Source organism: Pseudorca crassidens, chromosome 10 (genome assembly GCF_039906515.1).
Source record: "Pseudorca crassidens isolate mPseCra1 chromosome 10, mPseCra1.hap1, whole genome shotgun sequence".
Classification (NCBI taxonomy): domain Eukaryota; kingdom Metazoa; phylum Chordata; class Mammalia; order Artiodactyla; family Delphinidae; genus Pseudorca; species Pseudorca crassidens.
This window is the reverse complement of record NC_090305.1, coordinates 67,140,582-67,166,045: the sequence shown is the minus strand read 5'-3', so window position 1 is coordinate 67,166,045 and position 25,464 is coordinate 67,140,582. Positions and strand designations below refer to the sequence as shown.

General features: G+C 51.2%; 1 protein-coding gene across 7 annotated transcripts in view; it reads left to right on the top strand.

Annotated features, from left to right (window-relative positions):
* Positions 1–25,464, top strand: part of SCAP (SREBF chaperone) — a 90,429-nt gene that overhangs the window by 61,222 nt on the left and 3,743 nt on the right. For 6 of the 7 annotated variants that reach the window (XM_067754178.1, XM_067754177.1, XM_067754172.1 and 3 more), the window contains exons 3-16: positions 4,289–4,418; positions 15,302–15,459; positions 16,279–16,499; positions 16,685–16,790; positions 17,611–17,783; positions 18,181–18,307; positions 19,743–19,855; positions 20,875–20,969; positions 22,587–22,685; positions 22,847–23,065; positions 23,790–24,166; positions 24,706–24,894; positions 24,981–25,182; positions 25,271–25,386. In XM_067754178.1, coding sequence (XP_067610279.1) covers positions 4,289–4,418; positions 15,302–15,459; positions 16,279–16,499; positions 16,685–16,790; positions 17,611–17,783; positions 18,181–18,307; positions 19,743–19,855; positions 20,875–20,969; positions 22,587–22,685; positions 22,847–23,065; positions 23,790–24,166; positions 24,706–24,894; positions 24,981–25,182; positions 25,271–25,386 — 2,325 coding nt within the window. The remainder of the gene's footprint in view (positions 1–4,288; positions 4,419–15,301; positions 15,460–16,278; positions 16,500–16,684; positions 16,791–17,610; positions 17,784–18,180; positions 18,308–19,742; positions 19,856–20,874; positions 20,970–22,586; positions 22,686–22,846; positions 23,066–23,789; positions 24,167–24,705; positions 24,895–24,980; positions 25,183–25,270; positions 25,387–25,464) is intronic. The other variant, XM_067754179.1, reaches the window with a different exon arrangement.

Below are 25,464 nucleotides of genomic sequence, written 5' to 3'. Positions count from 1 at the left end.
GGGCAAGTGTATTAAACAGTAATTTAAAATCTACATTAAAGAGATTAAATGTAAAGTGTAATCTGTGACAACAATATAAAAGGGGAGCGACAAGGATGTATAGACAGAGTGTGTGTATCCTGTTGAAGCTAAGCTGCTCAGACTGCATGATTTCAGTTGTCTTATTTTCATGATTGCTGCTCCTTTCTTCTCTGCTCAGATTTGCTGTTGAACCCCTCTATTCAACCTAGCTTGTTATAAGTTGTTAATAATAGAATTCCCAAGGTGGCCACTAAGAAAATAACTTTTTTTTTTTTTTTTTTTGTGGTACGCAGGCCTCTCACTGCTGTGGCCTCTCCCATTGCGGAGCACAGGCTCCGGACATGGAGGCTCAGCAGCCATGGCTCACGGGCCCAGCCGCTCCGCGGCATGTGGGATCTTTCCGGACCGGGGCACGAATCCACGTCCGCATCGGCAGGCGGACTCTCAACCACTGCGCCACCAGGGAAGCCCAGAAAATAACTTTTAAAATATGTAGAACAAGAAAGTAGAAGGGAATCAAAGTGGCACATTACAAAAAATCAATACCCCCCCCTTAAAAAAAGGGCAGCAATGGAGGAACTGAGGAACAAAAATCATGTAAGACAAACAAAACAAATAGCTAAATGGCATAAATAAATCCTTCCTTGTCAGTAATCACATTAAATGTAAGTGGATCAAACTCTCCTATTAAAAGAAGGGCCAATTTGATTTTACAAAGACTTTATCTGCATGCTGTCTACAAGGCACTTTAGATACACACTACGCTTTTTTTTTTTTTACTTTTTTTTTTGGCTGCATCCCGCAGCATGTGGAGCCTCAGTCCCCTGACCAGGGATTGAACCCATACCCCCTACACTGGAAGCACGGAGTCTTAACCATCTGGACCACCAGGGAGGTCCTTAGATATACACCACACTTTAGATATAAGAACACAAAGAGGTTGAAAGTAAAAGGGTGGAAAATGATATTCCATGCTAAACGGTACCCAAAAGAGAGCTGAAGTGGCTATATTATTATCAGACAACATTAAAAAATTTATTAGAGGGCTTCCCTGGTGGTGCAGTGGTTGAGAGTCCGCCTGCTGATGCAGGGGACACGCGTTCGTGCCCCGATCTGGGAAGATCCCACATGCCGCGGAGCGGCTGGGCCCGTGAGCCGTGGCCGCTGAGCCTGCGCGTCCGGAGCCTGTGCTCCACAACGGGAGAGGCCACAACAGTGAGAGGCCCACGTACCGCAAAAAAAAAAAAAAAAAAAAAAAAAATTTATTAGAGACAAAGAAGGACATTATATATTGATAAATGCTTCAATACAACAAGAGGATATAACCATTATAAACATATAACACCTAACAACATATCCCTAAAATATATGAAGCAAAAATTGACAGAATTGAAAGGAGAAATACACAGTTCTCCAATAATAGTTGAAGTCTTCAATACTCCACTTTCAATGATGGCTACAAGCAGACAAGATCAATAAGAAAATGGAGGACTTGAGCAACACTGAAACCAGCTAGACCAATACACATTCTTCTCAAGTGAACATAAACATTCTCCAGGATAGACCATATGTTAGGCCACAAACAAGTCTCAGTAAATTTAAAAAGATCTAAATCATACAGAGGATTTTTTCCAATAACAGCAGAATAAAACTAAAAATCAATAATAGAAGGAAGGCTTCCCTGGCAGTGCAGTGGTTAAGAATCCGCCTGCCAATGCAGGGGACACGGATTCGAGCCCTGGTCCAGGAAGATCCTACGTGCCGCGGAGCAACTAAGCCTGTTCGCCACAGCTACTGAGCCTGCGCTCTAGAGCCCGCATGCCACAACTATTGAAGCCTGCGCGCCTAGAGCCCGTGCTCTGCAACGAGAAGCCACCGTGATGAGAAGCCTGTGCACTGCACTGAAGAGTAGCCCCCACTCGCTGCAACTAGAGAAAGCCTGCGCATAGCAACGAAGACCCAACGCAGCCAAAAATAAATAAGTAAAATAAATAAATTTAATTAAAAAAATAATAGAAGGAAAATTCACAAATACATGGAAATTAAACAGTATATTCTAAAACAACCAGTGGGTCGAAGAAATCAGAAAGGAAAATAGAAAATAGCTTGAGATGATGAAAACAAAAACACAATATACCAAAACTTATGGGATGCAGCTAAAGTAGAACTAAGAGGGAAATTTATAGCTGTATAAAGGACTGCAGACTCATATCTAGAATATATAAAGACGACTCAATTAAAAACAGTTAAAGAGTTGAAGAGGTGCTTCACAAAAGAGGATTTATCCAAATGGCTAATAAGCATATGAAAGAGTTTTCAACACTATTTGCTGTATATTAAAACCACAGAGAGATACCACCACCTCCTCCTCTAAATGGTTAAAATTAATTGGACTGACAATATCAAGAGGTGACAAGGATTTGAAGCAGTTGAAACTCCTATCACACTGCTGGTGGGAACATAAATTTAAATAACTACTTTGGAAAACTGGTGTTATCTACAAAGCTAAATATATGTATACTCCACAACCCAGAAATTTCATTCTATGAATATACCCAACAGAAATGAGTGCTTACGTAAAAATGAGTGTATACATAAAAAGTACCACAATAGCTCTATTCTTAATAGCTTCAGCTGGGAACAGCCAAATGTTCCTCAACACTGGAATAGATAGATGCACTGTAATATGTTCATTCAGCAGAATAGTACATATGGAAAAGAATGATCTGCTACATGTGTCACTGTGGATGATTCTAGTAGATGTAATTTAAGTGAAAACAGCCAGTCACAAAAGAATACACAGTGGAATGGATGATTTCAGTTATATGCCATCAGAAACAGGCAAAACTAATTTATGGTGATAGGAATTCTAATAGCGGTTTATGGTAGTGGATACTCTTCACTGGGCCAGGGCACAAGGCCACCTTCTGAGGTTCTGGAGATATTTTATAGCTTGATCTAGGTAGGGGTTACACAGGTGTAGGCATATGTAAAAATTCATTGCACTATATACTTAAGATTTTTTAAAAATTTATATTTTATTTTTGGCTGTGTTGGGTCTTTGTTGCTGCGCACGGGCTTTCTCTAGTTGCAGAGAGTGGGGGCTACTCTTTGTTGCAGTGTGCAGGCTTCCCATTGTGGTGGCTTCTCTTGTTGCAGAGCACGGGTTCTAAGCATGCAGGCTTCAGTAGTTGTGGCATGCGGGCTCAGTAGTTGTGGTTCGCAGGCTCTAGAGCACAGGCTCAGTAGTTGTGGCGCACGGGCTTAGTTGCTACGTGGCATGTGGGATCTTCCCGGGCCGGGGCTCGAACCCATGTCCCCTGCATTGGCAGGCGTGATTCTTAACCACTGCGCCACCAGGGAAGTCCCTATACTTAAGATTTGTGCATTGTACTACATAAAAGTTAATTCTCAGTTTTATTTAAAACTGAGAATTAACTTTTATGTAGTACAGTTTTTTTTTTCCCCGCACCATGCCACATGCGGAACTTGCCCGACCAGGGATCAAAACTTCCCCCCCTTCAGTAGAAGCGTGGAGTCTTAACCACTGGACCACCAGGGAAGTCCTGAAGAAAAAGTTTTAAAAGAAGTGAAACCTGAAACAAAAGCACATCCATTTGCCAACTTTTTGATGTTAGGTCAAGCTTTTTCCTTTGCATGTGGAGGGTCCATTGACTTCTGTTCAGCCTGATCTAGTGTAAACCACACCCTCAATGTGTTATGCACAGTTTCCATGGTCTGTCCCTTTAAATTCGAGCAATTTGCTCAGCAGTCTGAATCAGGATTCTTTTGTTTCCCCAGTTTTTTTTTTTTTTTGGCTGCACCGCACGGCACGTAGAACTTCCCAACCAGGGATCGAACCCGTACCCCCTGCAGTGGAAGCACAGAGTCTTAACCACTGGACCAGCAGGGAAGTCCCTCCCCAGTTTTTTCTTGTTGTCTTACTTATGTGTAATTTGGCCAGAAGTTTGTGTAGCATCTTGCCTTTATTACATCTCCAAAAATATTCAACCAGTAAACTACTTCATAAAGTAGTTTATGCATTGGGCTTCCTGTGACTAAAAGAGAGTTTGAAAAATTCTGATCTAGAGGCTTCTGAGTTTTCTCCTAGCTCTGAAGTTTTATGACTAATATTTTGTACATTTGTACAGTTCTCCTAGCATGGAGAATTTAGTGCACCTGCAGTGGTTCCTGTGTCACTGTTACCTCAGCACAGCTTCTACCTGCCATCGTGTCCTAACTCTTCTCTCCTTTTTGTTCATCCCAGCTACCCACTGCTGAAACTCCCGTTGCCAGGAACAGGACCCGTGGAATTCACCACTCCTGTGAAGGATTACTCGCCCCCGCCTGTGGCCTCTGACCACAAGCCAGAAGAGCCTAATGAGCAGCCAGAGTGGGTAGGTGCTCAGTGTATCACTGAGGAGAGCCCTGGGCGTTGGGTGCAGACTGGCCGAGGCAGGGGTTCTGTGAGCGAGTGAGGGTAGTCAGCTTCTGATGTGTGAATACATATACTTGAATAGTTTTATAAAGGCACAGAAAATATTCAGTTATACATTTAATACATCTAGTTATACATTCCTATTTTGAAAGGAAACACCAAACTACATAGAAAGAAGTGTGTCTGTCCTAGAAAAGCTGGGGATTGTGGTTGCCGTAACTGTGGACAGCTGGGTCTGGGTTCATATGTAGGCTGCTCACACACCATGCGCAGGTGCCAGGCAGTGCCCTGGCAAACAGGCCGTCTCCTTCTTGTGCAAGGTAGTTAGGGGAACCACTGAGCATTCCTAGAGAATGTTTTATCATCAGACTCCCAACACCATTTAATATTTGCAGTGCACCTAATTTTTTCAAATCTGGTAGGTCCTGTTTTATCCTCACAATCCAGTCAGGTAAAAAACGTGCAGGTTTTGTTTATCCCTTTCGCAGTTAAGGAAGCTGGGGCCCAGAGTGATGATGTGCCTCAGTTTAAATTTAGTTTTCATGGGGTCAGCACTGGATTAGAACTCCAGATCTCCTGACCTGAAGCCCACTGCTGCTTCTGAATCATACTGTTCTCAGCTGACTGTCTCTGAGCTGAGCACTAAGGTAAACGAGGAAGAAACAATGTTTCCAGTTGAGCGTCTGAGGTGCAGGACTTAACCCACCAGAACTCTGGACTCATTATTTGGAAATCTTCCAAATAATGATTAGTGATTAGTTCGTCTCTAAGACTTTTACCTGCCAGGTATGGATGAAGTGTTCTTCCCTCATGTGTTGTGCTCTGGTCCCATGGATTGGTGCTGGGCTTGCTGAGTCTGTTGTTGAGGAACAAAACCAAGCTCAGGGCACAGAGCTTTTCCTCTCCCACCTTCTCTCTGACAGTGATTGCACATTCCTTCCCATTTCCTTTTCGGGTAATATAGCAGCCAGGTAACTTGTTATAAACTGTGCTCTAATGTTGCTGAAATAGAGACATATCTGGTAAGATAGGTATGTGTTACAACTACGCATGGTATTAAGAGGAAGTACACAATCCAGGCTCAATGGTACTCTGCCCATGAAGGTCAGATGTGGCAGAAACCAGTTCTGTTGCTTCATGTCTCAGCTTGACCCTTGGCTCACTATGGGACCTTACTGGATCAAGCCTTTTGCCTCCATTATCCTCTTCATGCAGTTTTACCACATTATGGAGCTGATGGTTCCTGGTCACAACAGGGTCGTCTGTGTTTGTGAATGTTTTGTGACTAGTAGAGTTCAGTGGACCGGATGGTACAGAATAGATGTTTCATGGTACAGCTGTTAGGGTTTACTTGTTTGTGAGCCCTTTAAACTTCCTTAGTGTTCCGTCTTTGGCCTGGGATGGTGATAGTAAGCAGGTGTACAAAATAACTTGAGGGTTCAGGAATTACAAGATTGTCCCTTTTTTCTCTTTCTGATTGGGGTCCCCAGCCCCTGAAAGGTTGAGAAGGAGACCCAGGCCCCGGTGCAGTCACCTGGTGTCATGCAGCTCAGTGCTCAGTTATCTCACCTCCATTGACTGTTCGTCATAAAAATAAAGGTCAACAATATAGGAATTCTAAGGGTTGCTTTAATTATAAGGAACAGGAAACAACAACCCAAACCAGAGTAAGTGAAAAGGGCGTTTTTTGGGTCATATAACTCATAGCCACAGGCAGGGCTTACTCAAGGGCAGCATGGTTTAGGCCTCAGAAGGAGTCCACCTCTCAGCTCTGCCCTGTCTGGATCAGCTCACTGTTGTCTCGCTAACAGTGGCTGCAGCAGTTTCAGTCCCATGTTCTTGCAATATCCAATCCAGTGGAGGATGAGAGGGTGCCCACTTGGCTCTGAATGGGGTTCCCTGCCTGTCCCCACCCCAAACCCTGTGGCCGAGGGAGGTGCTTTGTTGACTGACTTCATCACCTGATTGTCTTCATCACCAGGCTGAGGATGAGAGAGGATGGTTTCCCAAGGAAAATTAGGACGCTCAGGCACTGGGCGTCTACTGCTCACACCAAGGAACCAAAATGTCCTTCCTTCCTCTGTTCATTTGTTTATTCAGCACATGTGTATTGCACATCTGCAATGTGCCTGGCAGAATGATCTTGAGCCTCGCTGCTCCGGAGGAGATCTAGTGTGCTTGGGAGGAGAAGACAAAGATATCAGTTTAAAATAAATTCAGCATATGTCAAAGGGAAACAGGAGCCAACTGAAAGAGCTCCAAATGGCCAATGCTGGAAAATAAAATACATTTTGCAAAAAAATAAGTAAAGTAGTATTGGATTATAACCCACAGTGTAAAATAAATGTCTGAGTCCATATGATTGAATAAATCAGCGAATGAAAATAGACAAATCTGGGCAAAAATTCTAAATTTATGTAGCTGGGCTTCCCCGGTGGCGCAGTGGTTAAGAATCTACCTGCCAGTGCAGGGGACACAGGTTCGAGCCCTGGTCCAGGAAGATCCCACATGCCGCAGAGCAGCTAAGCCCGTGTGCCACAACTATTGAACCTGCGCTCTAGAGCCCATGAGCCACAACTACTGAGCCCGTGCGCCTAGAGCCTGTGCTCCGCAGCAAGAGAAGCCACCATAATGAGAAGCCTGCACACCACAACGAAGAGTAGCCCCCGCTCGCCGCAACTAGAGAAAGCCCGCGTGCAGCAACAAAGACCCAATGCAGCCAAAAATAAATAAAATAGAATAAATTAATTTTAAAAAATGCAGTAAAAAGTAATCATTGTATTAAAAAAATATATATATAGGTAGCTACTTTGCCCTCAGGGAGGTGTAATATAATCCCTCTTCCTTAATTGTGGACTGTGCATAGTGACTTTCTTCCAAAGAGTACCATGTGGAGAGGGGAGACAAGAGTCTCTTTACAGTGGAGAACCTGAGCAAGGTGATGAGGGTCAACATCAACAGTGATAAATCAGGTTGATGGTATGTACCCTTGATGTGTGACAAGAAGGGTGCTTTACCTCTGTGGTCTTCCTCCCAAAAACCCATAACCCCAGTCTAATCATGAGAAGAACGTCAGACGAGTCCCAGTTGAGGGATGGTCTACACAGTTCCTGACTAGCGCTCCTCAAGACTGTCAAAGTCATGAAAAACAGAGTCTGAGCACTTCCCTGGTGGTGCAGTGGTTAAGAATCCACCTGCCAATGCAGGGGACACGGGTTCTAGCCCTGGTCCAGGAAGATCCCACATGCAGCGGAGCAAATAAGTCCATGCACCACAACTACTGAGCCTGTGCTGTAGAGCCCAAGAACCACAACTACTGAGCCCACATGCTGCAACTACTGAAGCCTGCGCACCTAGAGCCCATGCTCCACAACAAGAGAAGCCACTGCAGTGAGGTGCCTGTGTACAACGAAGAGTAACCCCCACTCGCTGCAACTAGAGGAAGCCCGTGTGCAACAACAAACACCCAATGCAGCCAAAAAAAAAAAAAGTCTGAGAAACTGTCACAGCTAAGAGAAGCCTCAAGAGACAGGACAACTAAATATAACATGGTATCTTGGATGGGATCTTGGGAGAGAAAAAGGGCATAGGTACAAGCTAAGGAAATCTGGTTTCCTTACTTTTCCTTAGTGATAGTTTCTCAGACTTTCCTTGTTCTTAATGACCTGGACAGTTTTTTTTGGTAAATAAGTATTTTATATATTATTTAATTAATTAATTAGTTTTTATTTTTGGCTGCGTCATGTCTTCATTGTGGCATGCAGGATCTTTTTTGTTATTGCGTTGTGTGGGCTTCTCTCTAGTTGAGGTGTGTGGGTTTTCTCTCTCTAGTTGTGGCGCTTGGGCTCCAGAGTATGTGGGCTCTGTAGTTCATGGCACGCAGGCTCTTTATTTATTTACTTATTTTAAAATTTTATTAAATTTTGGCTGTGTTGGGTCTTCGTTGCTGTGCACGGGCTTTCTCTCATTGTGGTGAGTGGGGGGCTACTCTTCATTGCGGTGCATGGGCTTCTCATTGAGGTGTCTTCTCTTGTCGCGGAGCATGGGCTGTAGGTGCACAGGCTACAGTAGTTGCAACACGTGGGCCCTAGAGCACGCGGGCTTCAGTAGTTGTGGCACGTGGGCTCAGTAGTTGTGGTGCCGGCTCAGTAGTTGTGGCTCGCGGGCTCTAGAATGCAAGCTCAGTAGTTGTGGCGCACGGGCTTAGTTGCTCCAGGGCTCGAACCCGTGTCCCCTGCATTGGCAGGCAGATTCTTAACCACTGTGCTACCAGGGAAGTCCTGCAGGCCCTTTAGTTGAGGCGCACGAGCTCAGTAGCCCTGCAGCATGTGGGATCTTAGTTCCCCAACCAGGGCTCGAGCCCTTGTCCCCTACATTGGAAGGCAGATTCTCAGCCACTGGACCACCAGGGAAGTCCCGATCTGGACAGTTTTGAGGAGTGTTCCTCAAGTGGGATTTGCTTATTTTTCTCTAGATTAGACTGGGGTTATGGGTTTTTGGAAGGAACACTACAGAGGTAAAGTGTCATTCTTTTCACATCTGTCAGCCTCCTAAATTATTTTTTAAATTTCCATACATTAAAGTTCAGTCTCTGTGCTGTAAAGTTCTTGGTACTGTCAGGCTTGTTTGGGTTTTCTTTAAGCCTTTCTAATAGAAGTATGGAACAATCTAGATGTGTTTTTAATTTGCATTTTCCAGATGACTACTGTCAAGTGCTTATTGTATTTGCATACCTTCCTTTGTGAAGTGTTTCAGTGTTCTGCCCGTTTTGAATTGAGCTGTTTGGATTTCGTTTTATTGAATTGTAATTCTTTCTGTATGCTGGAGATGTCTCTATATAGTATATAGTCCTCTTTCTCCCCTTTTGCTGAAGTGTTCCCCCGAGTGGGGTGGTGTCTGCACCCTGCAGTTGGGCCTTTCTGTGTCCTCCAGAAAGGACTCTAATCAACTCTACTGGGTCCTTGTGCTCTGAGTTAGGTCTGCCCTGTGTTGGAGTCACTGATCAGTCGTCTTGTGGGGTAGGGGAGGACAGTTCCCTCTGGAAGGAGGGATGTTTTTACCAGAGGAAGACCAGAGCAAAGCAGAAAGGTGACTTTCTATTTCACAGGCATGTGACCTTGGGCAGGTTATGTAACACCTGTGTACCTTAGTTTCCACATTCATAAAGTGGGGATAATAATTATACCTGCATTATACATTGCCATAGGATTAAGTGAAAGAATGCAAAAGTTAGGTCAGTGCCTGGCCTATCATTTGCATTCGATAAATGTTTCTGGCTGTCATTGCCATTGATTAGATCTGGTCGGAGCAGAGGGCAGAAGAACAGAGGTTCACATGCTTGGACTGCCCTCTGAGTGCACTGGGCATGCACTCCTTATCCTTTGCTCCTTAGTTCACATCACGCTCTCCAGGAAGCCTTCCCCAGGTGTCTTGCAGATGTGTGCTCTGTTTCTCCTTGTGAACTGTAGTGTGACCTAGTTGCAGTCATGTTTCATTCAAATTTGTCCAACCTTTTGCACATAGTATATGCTTAAGAAAGGGTTTTTTTCTTTTGAATGACTTGTTGAATAAGCATGGCTTATTTAGGAGACAGATAGTCTGAAGTGAGGCATTTTTCTTGGAGCTTGATAGGGGATAAGTTAGGTGGGACCAAGTTAAATCTTGGGCTCTGGAGTTTAAATGAATTCTCTGGGCAGTAGAAAGCCATTCCCTTAGAGGCAATGACATGATGAAAGTGGTGGTAAGAAGGTCAATCTAATTGAACTTAGAGAAACTTGGAGACTGAGTTGACTGTGCCTAGGAGGGAGGGTCAGGGGACAAGAAAGTGGAGGAGAGATTGATTTTAAAGGGATGCCAAACCAATTTTAAGAGTTTTAAGACATAATGATACAACTAGATATAACTAACATGTATTTGGCCAGACACCTTACTAAATGGTTTCGTGTGTTCTTTTGTTTGGTCCTCACAGTGATCTGCTGAGGTCTGAGAGTTTATTCCCATTTCCCTCAGTAAGTAAGGGACCGAGGCTTGGAGAGTGTAGAGACCCTTGTCCAAGGCACACAGCCAGGGGTGGAGCTAGAATTTAACCCTGACGTGTCCCCTGAGCCTGCCCTTCCCACCACACCCCACCCCCTCACCTATCCAGGGCTGGAGAACAAGGAGCCGGAGCCCTGTTTTCCAGAAGAGCTGAGTAATGGGAGTCCTCCGTATGGTGGTGTAAAGGGAGCCCCTGGGTGTGTCAGTGTAAAGGTGAAATACCTGGAGCTCTAGCTTGCTTTCTCTAAATGTGAAGGAAGGATTGTGTTTAAAATAGCAAACTTGAGGTGTCCTGCACTGGCCTGGCTCCCCTAGACCAGGTCACCATGGAAACCTGAACCTCACACCAAGACCTACCTGCCGTGTCCACAGAGGTGGCTGGGCTTCTGGCCCAGCACTGCAGGGCTTGGTGGTAGCCTGAGCCTGAACGCAAGGTTTCCAGGGAGCCCTGGTCAGGGACCCCACAGGTCCTCAGGACCTCAGCTCCCCTCCTGCACTCCTTGTGCTGGGCCTTTCCATCTACGTCCTGTTCTCCATGGGAACTCACATAGTTCAGAACTACCCAGGCAGGTAGAATATACCAGCTTGGGAATTAGGCGGCCCTGGGCTTTAATCCTGGTCTGCTGCCTATCAGCTGTGTGTCCTTGGGCATATCCTATTTATCTCACTGAGACTTGGTTTTCTTATCTGGGTCCTCTAGCTCAGGGTCTCTTACAAACTGCAATCCAGGTGTCAGCCAAGGCTGCAGTTATCTCAAAGCCTGACTGGAGAGAATCTGCTTCCGAGCTCGCTCAGACAGTGAGCTGGAAGCAGGTTTCTTGCAGGCTGTTGAACTGAGGGACTCTTGTCCCTCATTGGGTGTTGGCTGAAAGCCCCTCAGTTCCTTGCCACATGGATATGGCTGACTTCATCAGAGTGGTGGCTCTAAAGGAGGGGGGCAGAGGAGGACTCGTAGTCTGATTTTTCCTTCCATTAAAAAAAAAATTGTGGCAAAATACACACAACATAAAATTTACTCTCTTAACTGTTTTTTGTTTGTTTTTGGTTTTGTTTTTGTTTTTGTTTTGGCTGTGCCATGTGGCTTGTGGGATCTTAGTTCCCCGACCAGAGATTGAACCCAGGCCCCAGCAGTGAAAGCGCTGAGTCCTAACCACAGGACCACCAGGGCATTCCCTCTCTTAACCATTTTTAAGTGTGCTGTTCAGTGGTATTAAATACATTCACATTATTGTACAGCCATTACCACCATCCATCTTCATAACTCTTCATCTTGTAAAACAGAAACTCTGCACCATTAAACAGTAGCTCCGCATTCCCCCTTTCCCAGCCCCTGATAACCACCATTCTGCTTTCTGACACTATGAATTTGACAACTTTAGGTACCTCATATAAGTGGAATCATATGGTATTTGTCTTTTCGTGCCTGGTTTATTTCACTTAGCATAATGGCCTTAAGGGTCATAGTCTTTTGTAACCTAATCTCAGAAATAAGAGCTCATCACTTTCGCTCTATTCTGTTTGTCAGAAGCACGTCACTAGGTCCAGCCCACTCTCGAGGGGGATTATACTTGGGCATGAGCGCCAGGAGGTGGAGATTACTGGGGCCATGTTAGAAGCCTCCATCTAGTGAGCACTCCTCCCTCTGTACTCAGGGGCATCTGTACTCCACTGGCCCTTACGCTTTCTCCATCACCCACTTAGGATACCTCGTGTTGTCTCTGTTTCCATGTCTGTTTCTTACTTGAGTATCAAGTAGGGATTATGATAGGGCCCAGCACAGTGAGTGGTAGGCCCTGCCCACATCTCCTGCTACCATTTTCGTGCCTGCCTGCTTTCCAGCCACCAGTATCCACATCTCATTTGTCAAAGGATCTCTGGTACAGAAGGCCTGAGGTGCTGGAGAATTCGCACCCCCTAGGAGCAGCCCTCAACTAGTAACTGTAGGAGTTGGTATGTAACCTCAGCTGTCTTCCTTTATGTGGGATAACTCAGCTAAATCCAGTTATCCACAGAGGATGCTTGCTCAGTAGCACACCCTTTGTGGGCTGCCTCCCTTCGCTGCTCCTGTACCTACTCCCCTCCCTGTGTTTCCTCCACCTCCCGAGGAAACTACTTGTCTAAGGGCCTGCTGCTGGGGGTACCCAAACTAAGATAGTGAATGACAAGAGTTAGGCTCATGCCTGTAAATAAACCACCATAAGAAAATTTTGATGCCCAGAAGAGGGAGTTTGAGGGTACATATATTGGACGATGAGTTTGACACAGTCATATTAAATGACTGACCCAAGATCTTGAAAAGAGCTGGACAGGTGTGGAATAGCTGCTTGGAAATTTCAGTTGGAAATCGGGGAGGTGAATAAGAGCCGGCCAGCAGACGGAGGTCCAGCCAAGGCCGGAGAGCGTGGCTGTGCCGTAGGCTCTCTTCTACGTGGTTTTTGTCTGGTAAGGCTTACCAGCTGATGAATGAAAACAAATGAGCAGTGGATTTTACCCAGGGCTGGTGGAAGGTCAAAGGAAAAAGAGGTGTCTGGGGCATAGGGGTTACATATTCTTATGAAAATCTGATGAAAACCATGGATCCTCTCCCCTAAAAATGATGACAGTGATAATAATAGATACACTTTTGAGAAGAAATATGAGTTAAGCAGGGTGCTCATAGAACTCCTGGAGCCATCCCTAGAGCCCAGAACGAGAGCTCTGGTTCTGAAGTATGTTCATTGTTACTTTGTTGAAATGGTGGCCTGGATGGTCCTGGGTGGGAAGGGGGCTGGATTTGGACTGGAGGGCCAAGACGCTGTCCTGCCTGGAAACCAGAGGTTCAGTTGCACAGGCTCAGTGGGCCTAAGGGTGGGGGTGGAGTATATGACGAGGGCCACGGGCAGAGGAGATGGTACGTGCGGAGTCACAGCCTTGTGCCCAGTGGGAACAGACCTGGATCTGGAGGCTCCACGGTGCCAGCTCTCCCTGGGTGATGTGCTGTGTCCTTCACAGAGTTTGAGGATGATCCCCTGGGTATCGCTCTCCTTGTAGAGCTGTGGGTCTCTGGGCAGCTCCGTCCACACTCAGGCCTGTGTAGTGTGTTGAGTCGATGAGCTGATGTTTGGGTCAGGACCTGTGGCAGTCAGTTCTGTCTAGGTACCTCTCTGCCTCCTGGCAGCTTCTAGTGGGCTGAGTCTGCTGCAGAAGACTAAGTGGGTGAGGACTTCTGTCCCCAGAGCCTTTCATAAATACACACTTCACAAAGGCTCAGATGGATACCTGGGGTTGTTCCTGTGCGCTCAGGGGCCCAGGAGATGTTAACTTGCTGTGTGTGATCAGCATCTTAACCCTTGCTCGTGCCATAGCCTGGAGTATGGCATCACTGAGTGGCTAGATGGCCTTCCTTTCATCTACACACCTGCCCTTCAGAGTTCCTGATTGCAGCACGGGCTTCAGGACAGTCCCCTCGTCCCTCGGCCAGGCCCGGCTCCTGCAGCCTGCTCTTCACAGTGCCTCACGCCTGTGGGCACACCATCCCTGTCTCTGGGTGGATGACAGCCTAACTTTAGGGGGGTCTCCAGAGCACTGCTTTGTCAGGTTGCCCCTCCCTCTCAGAGATAGTCAGGGGCTTTTGTTTGTCAACTGGTTAAAATCCAGACAGCTCAGTCAGGTGTCATCCTGGCCACCTCTCATTTTTGCTGTGAGTTCCATTATTACCTGCCAGGACTCCTCTATGCTGTCCAGGCTGCTCCTCAGAGGCCCTCACTGCCCCTCTTCCACCAACCCTTCCCCACCTCGTGCCTCCAGTCAGCTCCTCTCCGGCCATAACTCTGCTGCAGCTAGTCCAGTACCTTGTTTTGGGGGTGCTCCTTGACACATCCGTCGCTGGAAGTCATTCCTCGCCTATTACATGTGTGTCACTTTTGTCACTTAAGTGCATATTAGCTCTTTAAGGATAGATGGCAGGTTCTAGTGAGAAAAGTGTGGTGTTCAACGAGGAGACCTGGGTTTGCATCCTCACACCATCCTTCTTGAGTCCTGAAACCCTAGAGAGTCACTTTGCTTCTCATAGGACTGTTCTGGGGGTCAGTGAGACGATGTGCCACATCTGTTATTGTTAGTGTTTCCATCGGCACTTAAGTCTCTGCATGCGCTGTTTGTGTGTGTGTGTGCGCGTGCGTGTGCTTGTGCGCAAATCGTAGTGATGCTGCAGGGTGAATGTCATTATCTCCCTTTCACTGAGGAAATTAAAATCCAGAGAAGTCAAAAACATTTCCAAGGCCATACAGTTGGAGAGTAGAGATTTAGAACTGGGTCTGTTGAGCTTCAAAAACCAGTGACCTGCAAGTGGCCAAACCAGGATCGGCAAGATAGGCTACACCCTTTGGGGAGCCTATGGCCTATTGCAGGGTCAGCAGGCATTTTGCATCAAGGGCTAGAGAGTACAGGTTTCGTTTAGGTTTTGTGGGTCATGCCATCTGTCGTGAACAGTCACCTCTCATTGTTGCATGAAGGCGGAACAGTGCAGAATGGGGTGGGTATGGCTGCGTTCCAGGAAAACTTTATTTAGAAAAACAGGTGCCAGGCTCAATTTATGGCCTGTGGCCATAGTTTGGCAACCCTTATTCTATTGGAAAATGTGTAGGAAAGTGGTCCATTAAGTGGTAAGAAGTCCCTTTGGACATCTTCATTTTTGAAGGCCTGTCCTGTTGGCCCCGCATTGCTTTGCCCGTAGTAGGTGCTCAGTAAATCCTTCCTGAGTACGGGCCATGTTTCTCCCTCTTGTGCTGAGCTGACCTTTCTAACCCTCCCCCGTTTCTTCTGCAGTACGTGGGTGCCCCGGTGGCTTATATCCAGCAGATATTTGTGAAGTCTTCAGTATCTCCCTGGCACAAGAACCTCCTGGCAGTAGATGTGTTCCGCTCACCTCTTTCCCGGGCATTCCAGCTGGTGGAGGAGATCCGGAACCATGTGCTGAGAGACAGGTATCCCTCCCTGGGACCGCAGCCTCCCTGATTCAGCTCTGTATTGAAGGGAGGGAGCAGCCCTCAGTGTAAGTCCATTGAGCCAGCCAGCTCTGTGGAAGGTGAACAAGTGAGAAAGAGGTGGGTGGGCTCACTTTGCTTTTCTCAGCATGCTTGTGGGTCCACTGTGGCTGTGTTCCCCTTGGACCTGTGCAGATGGCACAGGTAGAGCCCTGAGCTTCGTTGCCAGGTCTCAGACAGACTAGGTATCCACTGGGCCAACCCTGTGACAAGCTGAGGTCTGTTGGACTCGTGACCCAGAGGGCCACTGCCTAGGGGTTGTGAGATGTGAATCTCATGGTGGTGGCCATGCTGACAAGAAGCAAGCTGTCCCTGGGGGTACACTTCTGAAATCCGCGCCCCCCAGTGATTCTCTGGAGTGTGCTGTCTTTGTAAGCTGCCTCACTGCTGGGTTTTAGTTAGCTGAGGGCTTTGACAGGCATTTTGGTGAACAAGACAAAGCCCTTGATTTTCACCCTATCTCCTCTGCCTGCTGAACTGGCCAAGGTATTCTAGTGAGTGGGGCTGTGCACACGCCCAGATCTTGCCTCTCCTCAGAGGTGATGGGCTTTTGGGGTCCACATGCACTTTGAAGGTCAGACAGCCACATGGTTTGGTTGTTGACCACCTGGAAGAACTTCCCCTGCTGCCCTGGTTCTCAGGCTCTTTGATATACCAGGCATCTGGGGGGAGCCTGATGACGGAGGAGACCTCGTAAGTGCAGTGGGCCTATCCTGTGCCAGCAGACACAGCAGGTGCCTCGTCCTGTCTCCCACACAGCTCCGGGACCAGGAGCCTGGAGGAGGTATGCCTGCAGGTGACCGACCTGCTGCCAGGCCTCAGGAAGCTCCGGAACCTCCTACCCGAGCACGGATGCCTGCTGCTGTCCCCTGGGAACTTCTGGCAGAATGACCGGGAACACTTCCATGCTGATCCTGACATCATCGGAACCATCCATCAACACGAACCTAAAACCCTGCAGACCTCGGCCACGCTCAAAGGTACCCCCAGGGCAGGTTCCTTGAGAACCCGCCAGAGGGCCTGTTGGTCACCACGTCCTCTTTGATGGCTGCTCTGGCAGATCAGGGGTTACCCCTAGTTTCCAAAGATGGGGGTGGAGAGGGGTCCTGGTGTCTCTACAGTAGCTGCCGTTCCTTTGTCAGCACCTGCTGCGTTCTGTCTGCAGACTTGCTGTTCGGTGTCCCTGGAAAGTACAGCGGAGTGAGCCTTTACACCAGGAAGAGGCTGGTCTCGTATACCATCACCCTGGTCTTCCAGCACTATGATGCCAGGTAAGGCCATCAACGCTCAGGGCTCCTGACGGGGCTGTGGAATGACAGGAGGCTTTGACTAGTACTTGTTCTGGTTAGAGTGTCCAGAATGCCCCCTGGGAACTTGGAGTTCTCAGGCCTCCTGTAGAAATGTTGATATCCCTTAGGCTGAAGGGTGCTGTCTGCTGACACTTGAGTGGGATGACCTGACAGCTGGTTAAGAATAAGGGGTGATAGAAAAAAAAAGAAAAAGAATAAGGGATGCCGGGACTTCCCTGGTGGTCCAGTGGTTAAGACTCCGCACTCCCAATTCCAGGGGCGGGGGGGCATGGGTTTGATCCCTGGTCGGGGAACTAAGATCCTGCATTCTGCACTGCATGGCCAAAAAAAAAAGAATAGGGACGAAGGCAGGGCTGGCACATTCAGTGTCCTGGTGCCTCCAGTGGTCTCTCTTGAGCCTAGGGTAGGGGTCCCCAGCTGGTTACTACTGAGCCCCATGTGACCTCAGAACCTTCCCAGCAGACTGCTGCAGATAGCTCCCAGCAAGGTCCTGTAGGATGCTGCTGATTGGCTGTTCTGGGCCTTTGGCAGTCGGAGTAGGGTGATCGGTTGGGAATGGGGTGCTGAGGGGGAGGTCCTGAGACACCTTTGCCAACGTTTTAATTCTTCCAACCCCCCACCACCCCACCCTGGAGACTGGAGGGAAGGTTAGACACTACAGAGAAGCTCCCTCCAACACAGGGGGAGGAGGGAAGCCCCGACAGACCTTCCTTTCAGGGATTGTCTTTGTCCCCTGGACCAAGAGGTACAGTCCATCTACCCGACCCCACTCCATGACCAGGTTTCTGGGCAGCCTGCGGGCCCGCCTGATGCTCCTGCACCCCAGCCCCAACTGCAGCCTTCGGGCAGAGAGCCTGGTCCACGTGCACTTCAAGGAGGAGATTGGCATCGCTGAGCTCATCCCCCTTGTGACCACCTACATCATCTTGTTTGCCTACATCTACTTCTCCACGCGTAGGTCCACGGCAAGGAGGCTGGGGCTTTGTCTGAGCTAATACGGGCATTTCCAGATCACCCCCTTCCCTGCCTGTGCAGGTGGCCCAGGCAGAGATGTAGAACGTGCTTGGTGGTTACAAAAACTGGGGCTTCACCACCCCCACAGAGTCTCAGGGGCTCGGGTGGGTCCAGGGCTCCTCTTACTTCTTAAGAAAAGTCCCATCTTGGGTAAGGGTTCCCAAAGGACACACTATGCCCCTGAGACTGGGAAGTGTATACCTTCTTTGGTCAAACCGGGGCCTTCCCTTCCTCAACTGTCAGGGCATGCTCCCCTCCTAGGAGCTCAGTTTAGAAGGGCCTGTGTGTGCCAGGCTCTGGGGAGATGCTATCCTGATGTACCCTCTCTGCCCTCCAGGCAAGATCGACATGGTCAAGTCCAAGTGGGGGCTGGCTCTGGCCGCCGTGGTCACAGTGCTTAGCTCGCTGCTCATGTCGGTGGGGCTCTGCACACTCTTCGGCCTGACGCCCACCCTCAACGGCGGGTAGGTCCCGAGCAGGCTCCACTGGGTGGCAGGGTGGGACCGCAGGCCGGAGGACCTTGCACCTCTGGGCACTTGGCCTGCCCTGCACTGGACACTTGCTGTTACCCCGTATTCTCACATGGTTATTTTGGCATTTAAGAGGTACATTTTTTTCCTCTTTTAAGTTATCTGATTTGTGTTCATACATATGTATATACAAAGTATATCTATATTTACATATAATACATATATAGTTATGTGTGTGTGTGTATGTATGTTCATGTGTATATTTCTGTGTGTGTATATGGGGTAGGTATTTATATATGCATATGTGTGTGTTTATGCATATATATATATATGGGTATGTATTGTGTGTGTGTATAGGGTATATGGATTTGTATGTGTGTATTTGTATATTGTGTATACACGTGCAGATTGCTTCTTGATGGCTTAAGCCATAGATGGGTGTGACAGAGAAGGTACATTTCTTCCTTTCTTACTATTAAAACATTTAAATGCCTAATAAAATAGGTAACGTTAGAGTGAGCTTTTTAAAAGACATAGGACATAAACACATTCTAATTTGTCACCTTTCCACGGTTTGCTTTCCCTGCCATTTCTCTCTGAAACGTGGTCTGAAAACCCTTCCCTGGGTGTGTCCTCGGGCTTCAGTCTCCTCAGCTCTGCTGGGCCCCACCTGCCTGTCCGTTAGTACTGCCAGTTGGCCTTTGCCCTGCCTTGGCTTGTCAGACTGGTCTCAGGAACAGCGATTTTGTGTTTTCTGTTACCTTCCTTGATCACAGAACTGCTTCCTTTCTTAAAGGTGATGGTGCCAAACACCCCCTCCCGCCAGAGCTGTCTGCTCTGCCCTCAGAGCCCCCACTTCCACTGCTCTACAGTGGAGACCCCAGGGAGGTTTGCCTCGGCTGGTGTTCTTTGTGCCTAGACTTCGCTCATGGACCGTTACTGGTAGTGGGAGCCTCTGGTCTCAGAGAGCTAGGCGAATTTTCTTTAGAAACAATTGCTCGTCTCCAAACACAGCTTCTCCACAGAGACGAGTAGGGCTTTAGGCTGGTCTCATCCCCCTTCCATTTAGTCCTGATGACTTGGCTGGGTGGTCTCTGGCCAATGTGGAAGTCTGGTGTGGGGAGGCCCCGAGAGCTGTGCTCTGGCAGCTGGGCAGCCCAGGGGCCTCTCTCCGCCGTGCTGGATGGATGGAGATGGGGGTGGTCGCTCTCTCCCCGCACGGCTTCGAAGCCTGCCTGAAAGCTGAGAGCCGTGCAGACAGAGGCCCTCCTGGGACGGGGGGTCAGTCTTGTGCTGTGCGAGTCGCTCAGCAGCCCCCACTGTAGGGTGCCAACCCCATAGCCCCCCGGGACCCAAATCCGTTGAGAACCAGCTGTGTGTCGGGGGCCCTCCTCAGCGTTCTGCTCACCCTCTCCCTCTCTGTCCCCAGTGAGATTTTCCCCTACCTCGTGGTGGTCATTGGGCTCGAGAACGTGTTGGTGCTCACCAAGTCAGTGGTCTCCACCCCAGTGGACCTCGAGGTGAAGCTGCGCATCGCCCAAGGTAACAGGTGGGGCGTGCGGGGTGCACTAGGGCAGGGGAGGGGGGCTGTGCTACCTCTTCCGGCTGAGGAAACAGGGAGCCCAGGAGCCTCCCTTGCTGTGGCCTCCAGCGTCACATGGCAGCTTGTTAGCATGAGCCCTGAGGAACCGTGGAGTCACCAGGCCGTGCTTCGTCCTGGTTCATGTGTCAGTCAGAAAGCAAACCAGACTCTGCTGCGGGGCTCATATGTTTGACCCTTCGTCAGGCTGGCACCTGGTCTTTTCTCCTCCTGCCTCACTCCATCACATGAGGCCCAGGCCCCTGAAGCTGGTCACCTCAGAGACGCTGCCTCCACAGCTGCCAGGAAAGCCCCCTGTGGCCTCCGTGGCAGGAGCTGGGGATCTGGGGTTCTGGCGAAAGCGAGAAAAGAGCCTGGAGGTCTGAGCTCGTGCACCTCCTCGTCCTCCTCACCCCCTATCTGTGGGAGCAGGGCTGGGGGCAGGCTGTTCAATCAGCAAACCTCTGTGAGCTTCTGTGAGAGGCCAGGCTCTGCCCTAGATGTAGGGTTCTGAGGAGACTAGGGGAGATGGCTGCTGTCCGCTAGGCGCTCAGCTTTAAACATGAGACTGTGTGATAGTCTGGGGCCCAGGGAGGGGCTGAGGTAGCACACAGCGACCTCCTCTGTCTCTCGAGCCATTCTCCCACGTGCAGACAGACCATGCACACCCGACGGAGGACAGCATGTGAGGCTGGATGTGCCAGCTTTGGGGTCACTTGGCTCTCCTCTTGGGTTTGCTCAACTCACACCCTGCTTCTCCCTTCCTCTGATGGTTGTAGCTCTCCCCTGGACCCTCCAAACTCTCCTTCCCTGCAGCAGCTATGACAGCAGCACCTTGGAGACCGGGCACTGGCAGGGTCCTGAGGGTTGGGGCGCTTTGGTGGAATGGCTGCCTCAGAAGGCTCCCCATGTGGTTGTGTGCAGACACGTAGTGGACAGCAGTCACGTGCTGGCCCCATGGTCCTGTTGTCGTCCTCTGCAGGCCTAAGCAATGAGAGCTGGTCCATCATGAAGAACATGGCCACAGAGCTGGGCATCATTCTCATTGGCTACTTTACCCTTGTGCCTGCCATCCAGGTAAGGCCCCCTCCAGGGCTGTAGCTTAGGTGAGCATGGAGCCAGCTGCTGTCTCCCCAGCTGAGCGGGGCACACCCCCTCTACACTGCCACCCTCACCCATGAGGTGGGCCCTCTGCTGGCAAGATGGCTGTCACCGTGCAGGGTGCCAGGGTGGTCCTGGCATAGCTGGTTCAGGAGGAGGACTCAGTGAGCCGAGGATGGGCCACGGGATTGAGCTCCCAGCCTGGCAGCCTCTGCCTTTGACCCTGTCCTTGCCCCTCGCTGCCTGTCTCTCATTCACCCAAGTGGCAGGAGGGGGCTTGGTGGGTGCAGCAGAGGCTGGCTGCCCGCTGTGCAGTCCAGTCAGACCTCGTTTCCCAGTTCTCAGAACACGCTGGGGCCCCTGAACCGGGCCCTTCCTGCCTTTCCTGACCCGAGCCCCGACCCACCCCTGCAGCCCCTGAACACATGGCCCGCACCCTGGGAGGGCCACCGGCCATTGCCCAGAGCCCTGGCCCAGCTGTGGGGCTGTGAGCAGAGGTGGGGGTGAACCCACACTGAGTCAGAAGCCCAGACTGTTGCTGCCGGTTCGAGGACAAGTTGTGCGAAGGGAGTGAAGAGCCATCCCCTCCCTGTCCTTCCCCCACAGCATGCAGGCCTGCTGAGGTTTGGGGATGAGCTGAGACCACAGGGGCCTCAGGCTCCCACCCCTGCCAGAGGGCGTCTGCAGGATACGGGCAGTCTTGGGACATTAGAACTGACATGACCACGGTGCCACCATGTGCTCCATCCTTCGTCTTACCCCACATTTGAGTAGAAGCCATGGTGATGTGCCAGAGGTCGCAACAAGGGCAGGGGAGAAAAACTTAAATCTGAGAAAATTCCATCTATCCACAGGGCTTGGGGAGCAGAGAGACCACCCCTTTTCAGTTTCAGGGCAGAATTAATTCCCCCCTGAGCTCTTCCCTTCCTTTCATTGGTCCAGTGTGGTCACTGGCCAGGAATATTTCTGAGAGCCCCCAAACCAGGCCAGGCCTGGGCTCTAGGTAGGTGTTGGTCCATGGCACGTGAGCAGGGCCAGGGGCTCAGTCAGGGAGGGCTTTTTGGGTAGCAGGCTGGCGGGGCTCAGAACTTTCCAAGTTGGGGCTCCCCTGGTGGCGCAGTGGTTGAGAGTCCGCCTGCCGATGCAGGGGACACGGGTTCGTGCCCCGGTCCGGGAGGATCCCACATGCCACGGAGCGGCTGGGCCGTAAACAGACCCTGCGCGTCCGGAGGCTGTGCTCTGCGGCGGGAGGGGCCACAGCAGTGAGAGGCCCGCGTACAGCCAAAAAAAAAAAGAACTTTCCAAGTTGGGTCAAGGCACCTCACCTCCAAGTTCGGGCATCAGCCTTCTCTGGGTAAAGGTGTGGGCGTTGGGGGGAGGTCTCTGCTGCCCCCTTGTGGGGAGGGAGGTAGCGGCTGCATTATCCTCCTTGGCTGCTCCCAGATTTCAGAACTACCAACATCTCTTTTCTTTCTCTCTGCTGTGCCTTGCCTGAAACTGCCCTACAGATTCCGAGGTGCCTGCAGGCACGGAACTGGTTCTCTGGGTGCTGGGCCGTGAGGTCATGGTGTCCCCTCATCTGCTTAATTCCAGGAGTTCTGTCTTTTTGCCGTCGTGGGCCTGGTGTCTGACTTCTTCCTTCAGATGTTGTTTTTCACCACTGTCCTGTCCATTGACATTCGCCGGATGGAGGTAGGACTGGGCTGAGCCCTGCCCACCCACCTCCTCCGCATCCCTGGCTGTGCTCAGGGGATCTCTGGGTGAGAGAGGGGCAGGCCTCGGGCAGGGCAGCAGCCCCCTGCGGACAGCCTCTGGACAGCAGCTTTGGGCCCTGACCACTGCACCCCCAACAGCTAGCGGACCTGAACAAGCGGCTGCCTCCTGAGGCCTGCCTGCCCCCAGCTAAGCCAGCGGGGCGGCCAGCACGCTTCGAGCGGCAGCTGGCTGTGCGGCCGTCCACACCCCACACCATCACACTGCAACCGTCCTCCTTCCGAAACCTGCGGCTCCCCAAGAGGCTGCGTGTCGTCTACTTCCTGGCCCGAACCCGCCTGGCACAGCGCCTCATCATGGTACCTGCCACCCCTGCCCGAGGGCCAGCTCTCAAGTCCCTCTTGCATTTTGCATTTGCCTTGGAGGTGGGGGGTGCCCCTCAGGCCTTCATGGCCTCTTGAAGCCTGGCTTTGGGAAGCCACCCACTCTGCCCTCCTGCCCAGACCCTGGTGGTTTCTGGGGTGATAAGCCTATCTTTGGAGAGGTAGCCGAGGTTGCAGGGAGAGGAGTCGTCTCCCCAGGGTGACCCAGGACGGGGTGCTCTGGGATGGAGCCACCATGGTTGCCTGAGTCAGGGTTCACTGTGCAGGCATCAGAAAATGCTGGGCTGGGCAGAGGGGAGAAGGAGCAGGGCTGGCCTCTGGTCAGTGGGCCTCTCCTAAGGAGTTGAAGTGAGACGGCAGCGAGGCTGAGGCCCTCTGAGGACTAGGACCCGTGGTGTCCGTGGAGCACGTCATGCAGCTGGTCCCTCTGGCCATGCTGACCATGGGAAAGGTAGCAGCTTTCTGGCCCAAGCTGAGATGGGGTTTGGAGATGGGAAAGTTCTGTAACAAGCCTAAGGGTGCACCTCTGTTTCCAGGCCAGGAGTCCCAAACCCCGACCATGGAAAGGGAACTAGGTCCCTCTGGGGGGCAGTTGGCCCCCAGTCATAGTGGGAGGACTTGGGAAGGCAGGAGGGTAGGACAGGTTGGGGCTGTCCGTTCCTCCCAGAGGTCCTGCTGAGCACCCGATGCCCCACTGCAGGCTGGCACCGTTGTCTGGATTGGCATCCTGGTGTACACAGACCCAGCAGGGCTGCGCACATACCTCACTGCCCAGGTGACAGAGCAGAGCCCTCTGGGCGAGGGCGCCCTGGCTTCCATGCCTGTGCCTAGTGGTGTGCTGCCTGCCAGCCACCCGGACCCCGCCTTCTCCATCTTCCCACCTGGTGCCTCTAAGTTACCCGAGAACCAGACATTGCCAGGGGAGCTGCCCGAGCCTGGGGCTCCAGCTGAGGGCATCCATGATAGCCCAGCCCCAGAGGTAACCTGGGGGACTGAGGATGAGGAACTTTGGAGGAAGTTGTCCTTCCGCCACTGGCCAACGCTCTTCAGCTACTACAACATCACACTGGCCAAGAGGTGAGTTGGGCTGTGCCAGGTTCCACCTCCCCACCTGGTGATGTCAGCTCACTGTCCCCAGAGCATCCCTTCCCTTTAGGAGGGAGACCCTCTGGTTTGAATTCTGCATTTCCTTTCAAATAAACACCCCTAAGGTTGTGAAGTAGGAGCCAGGGCTCCAAGCATCCACAACCTAAGAGTAGCCCGGGGCCCTGCTCTGGGGAGTCATAGGTTGCTGTCAGCCACTTGGCCAGAATGAGATGCACCTCACTCACTTCCACCCACTCTGAGCCACAATGGGTGACAGACATGGCAGTGATGGCTTGGCTGCCGGTTTCTGTGACAGACCAAGGTTGGGGTGCCAGAGCTGAGCTGGGGAGGGACGTTACCTCTGCTGCCCCAGCCCATGCTGGGAAGACTGTCCTGAGAGGGTGTTCTTGGAGCCTGGCAGGTTGAGCTGAGTCCCGTGTGAAGAGCAGAGAGGGGGACTGGGGCAGCAGGAGGGGGGGGGGTCCCTTCGGAGGGCATCTCTGCTGAGGCTGCCCGCTGCCCGGCCCCAGGTACATCAGCCTGCTGCCTGTCATCCCAGTCACGCTCCGCCTGAACCCGAGGGAGGCCCTGGAGGGGCGGCACCCTCAGGACGGCCGCAGTGCCTGGCCCCCGCCGCGGCCTGGGCAGGGTGGGCTCTGGGAGGCCGGCCCCAAGGGGCCAGGCACGGCGCAGGCGCACAGAGACATCACCCTGTACAAGTAAGGCCCACAAGGGAGGGGGGCAGCTGGCAGGGACGGGGTGGGGGCGGGATGGGGCACGCCTCACCAGGCTCCGCCCGGCGCAGGGTGGCAGCACTCGGCTTGGCCTCGGGCATCGTCCTCGTGCTGCTGCTGCTCTGCCTATACCGCGTGCTCTGCCCTCGCAACTACGGGCAACCCGGCTCGGGGCCTGGGCGGCGGCGGCGTGGGGAGCTGCCCTGTGATGACTACGGCTACGCGCCACCCGAGACAGAGATTGTGCCCCTGGTGCTGCGCGGGCACCTCATGGTGAGCACGGGCGGGAGCTGGGGGCGCCTGAGGCCTGGGCCGCGCAGACACCAGCGCCCGTGCCCATGTCCATGCTGTGCTCCCGCAGGACATCGAGTGTCTGGCCAGTGACGGGATGCTGCTGGTGAGCTGTTGCCTGGCAGGCCACGTGTGTGTGTGGGACGCGCAGACTGGAGACTGCCTCACTCGCATCCCACACCCGGGGTAGGTACCCCCCCACCTCCCACCCATGCCCTGCCCTGCATCTGTGCCCCACTGTCCTCACCCCACCCTCCCCACCCC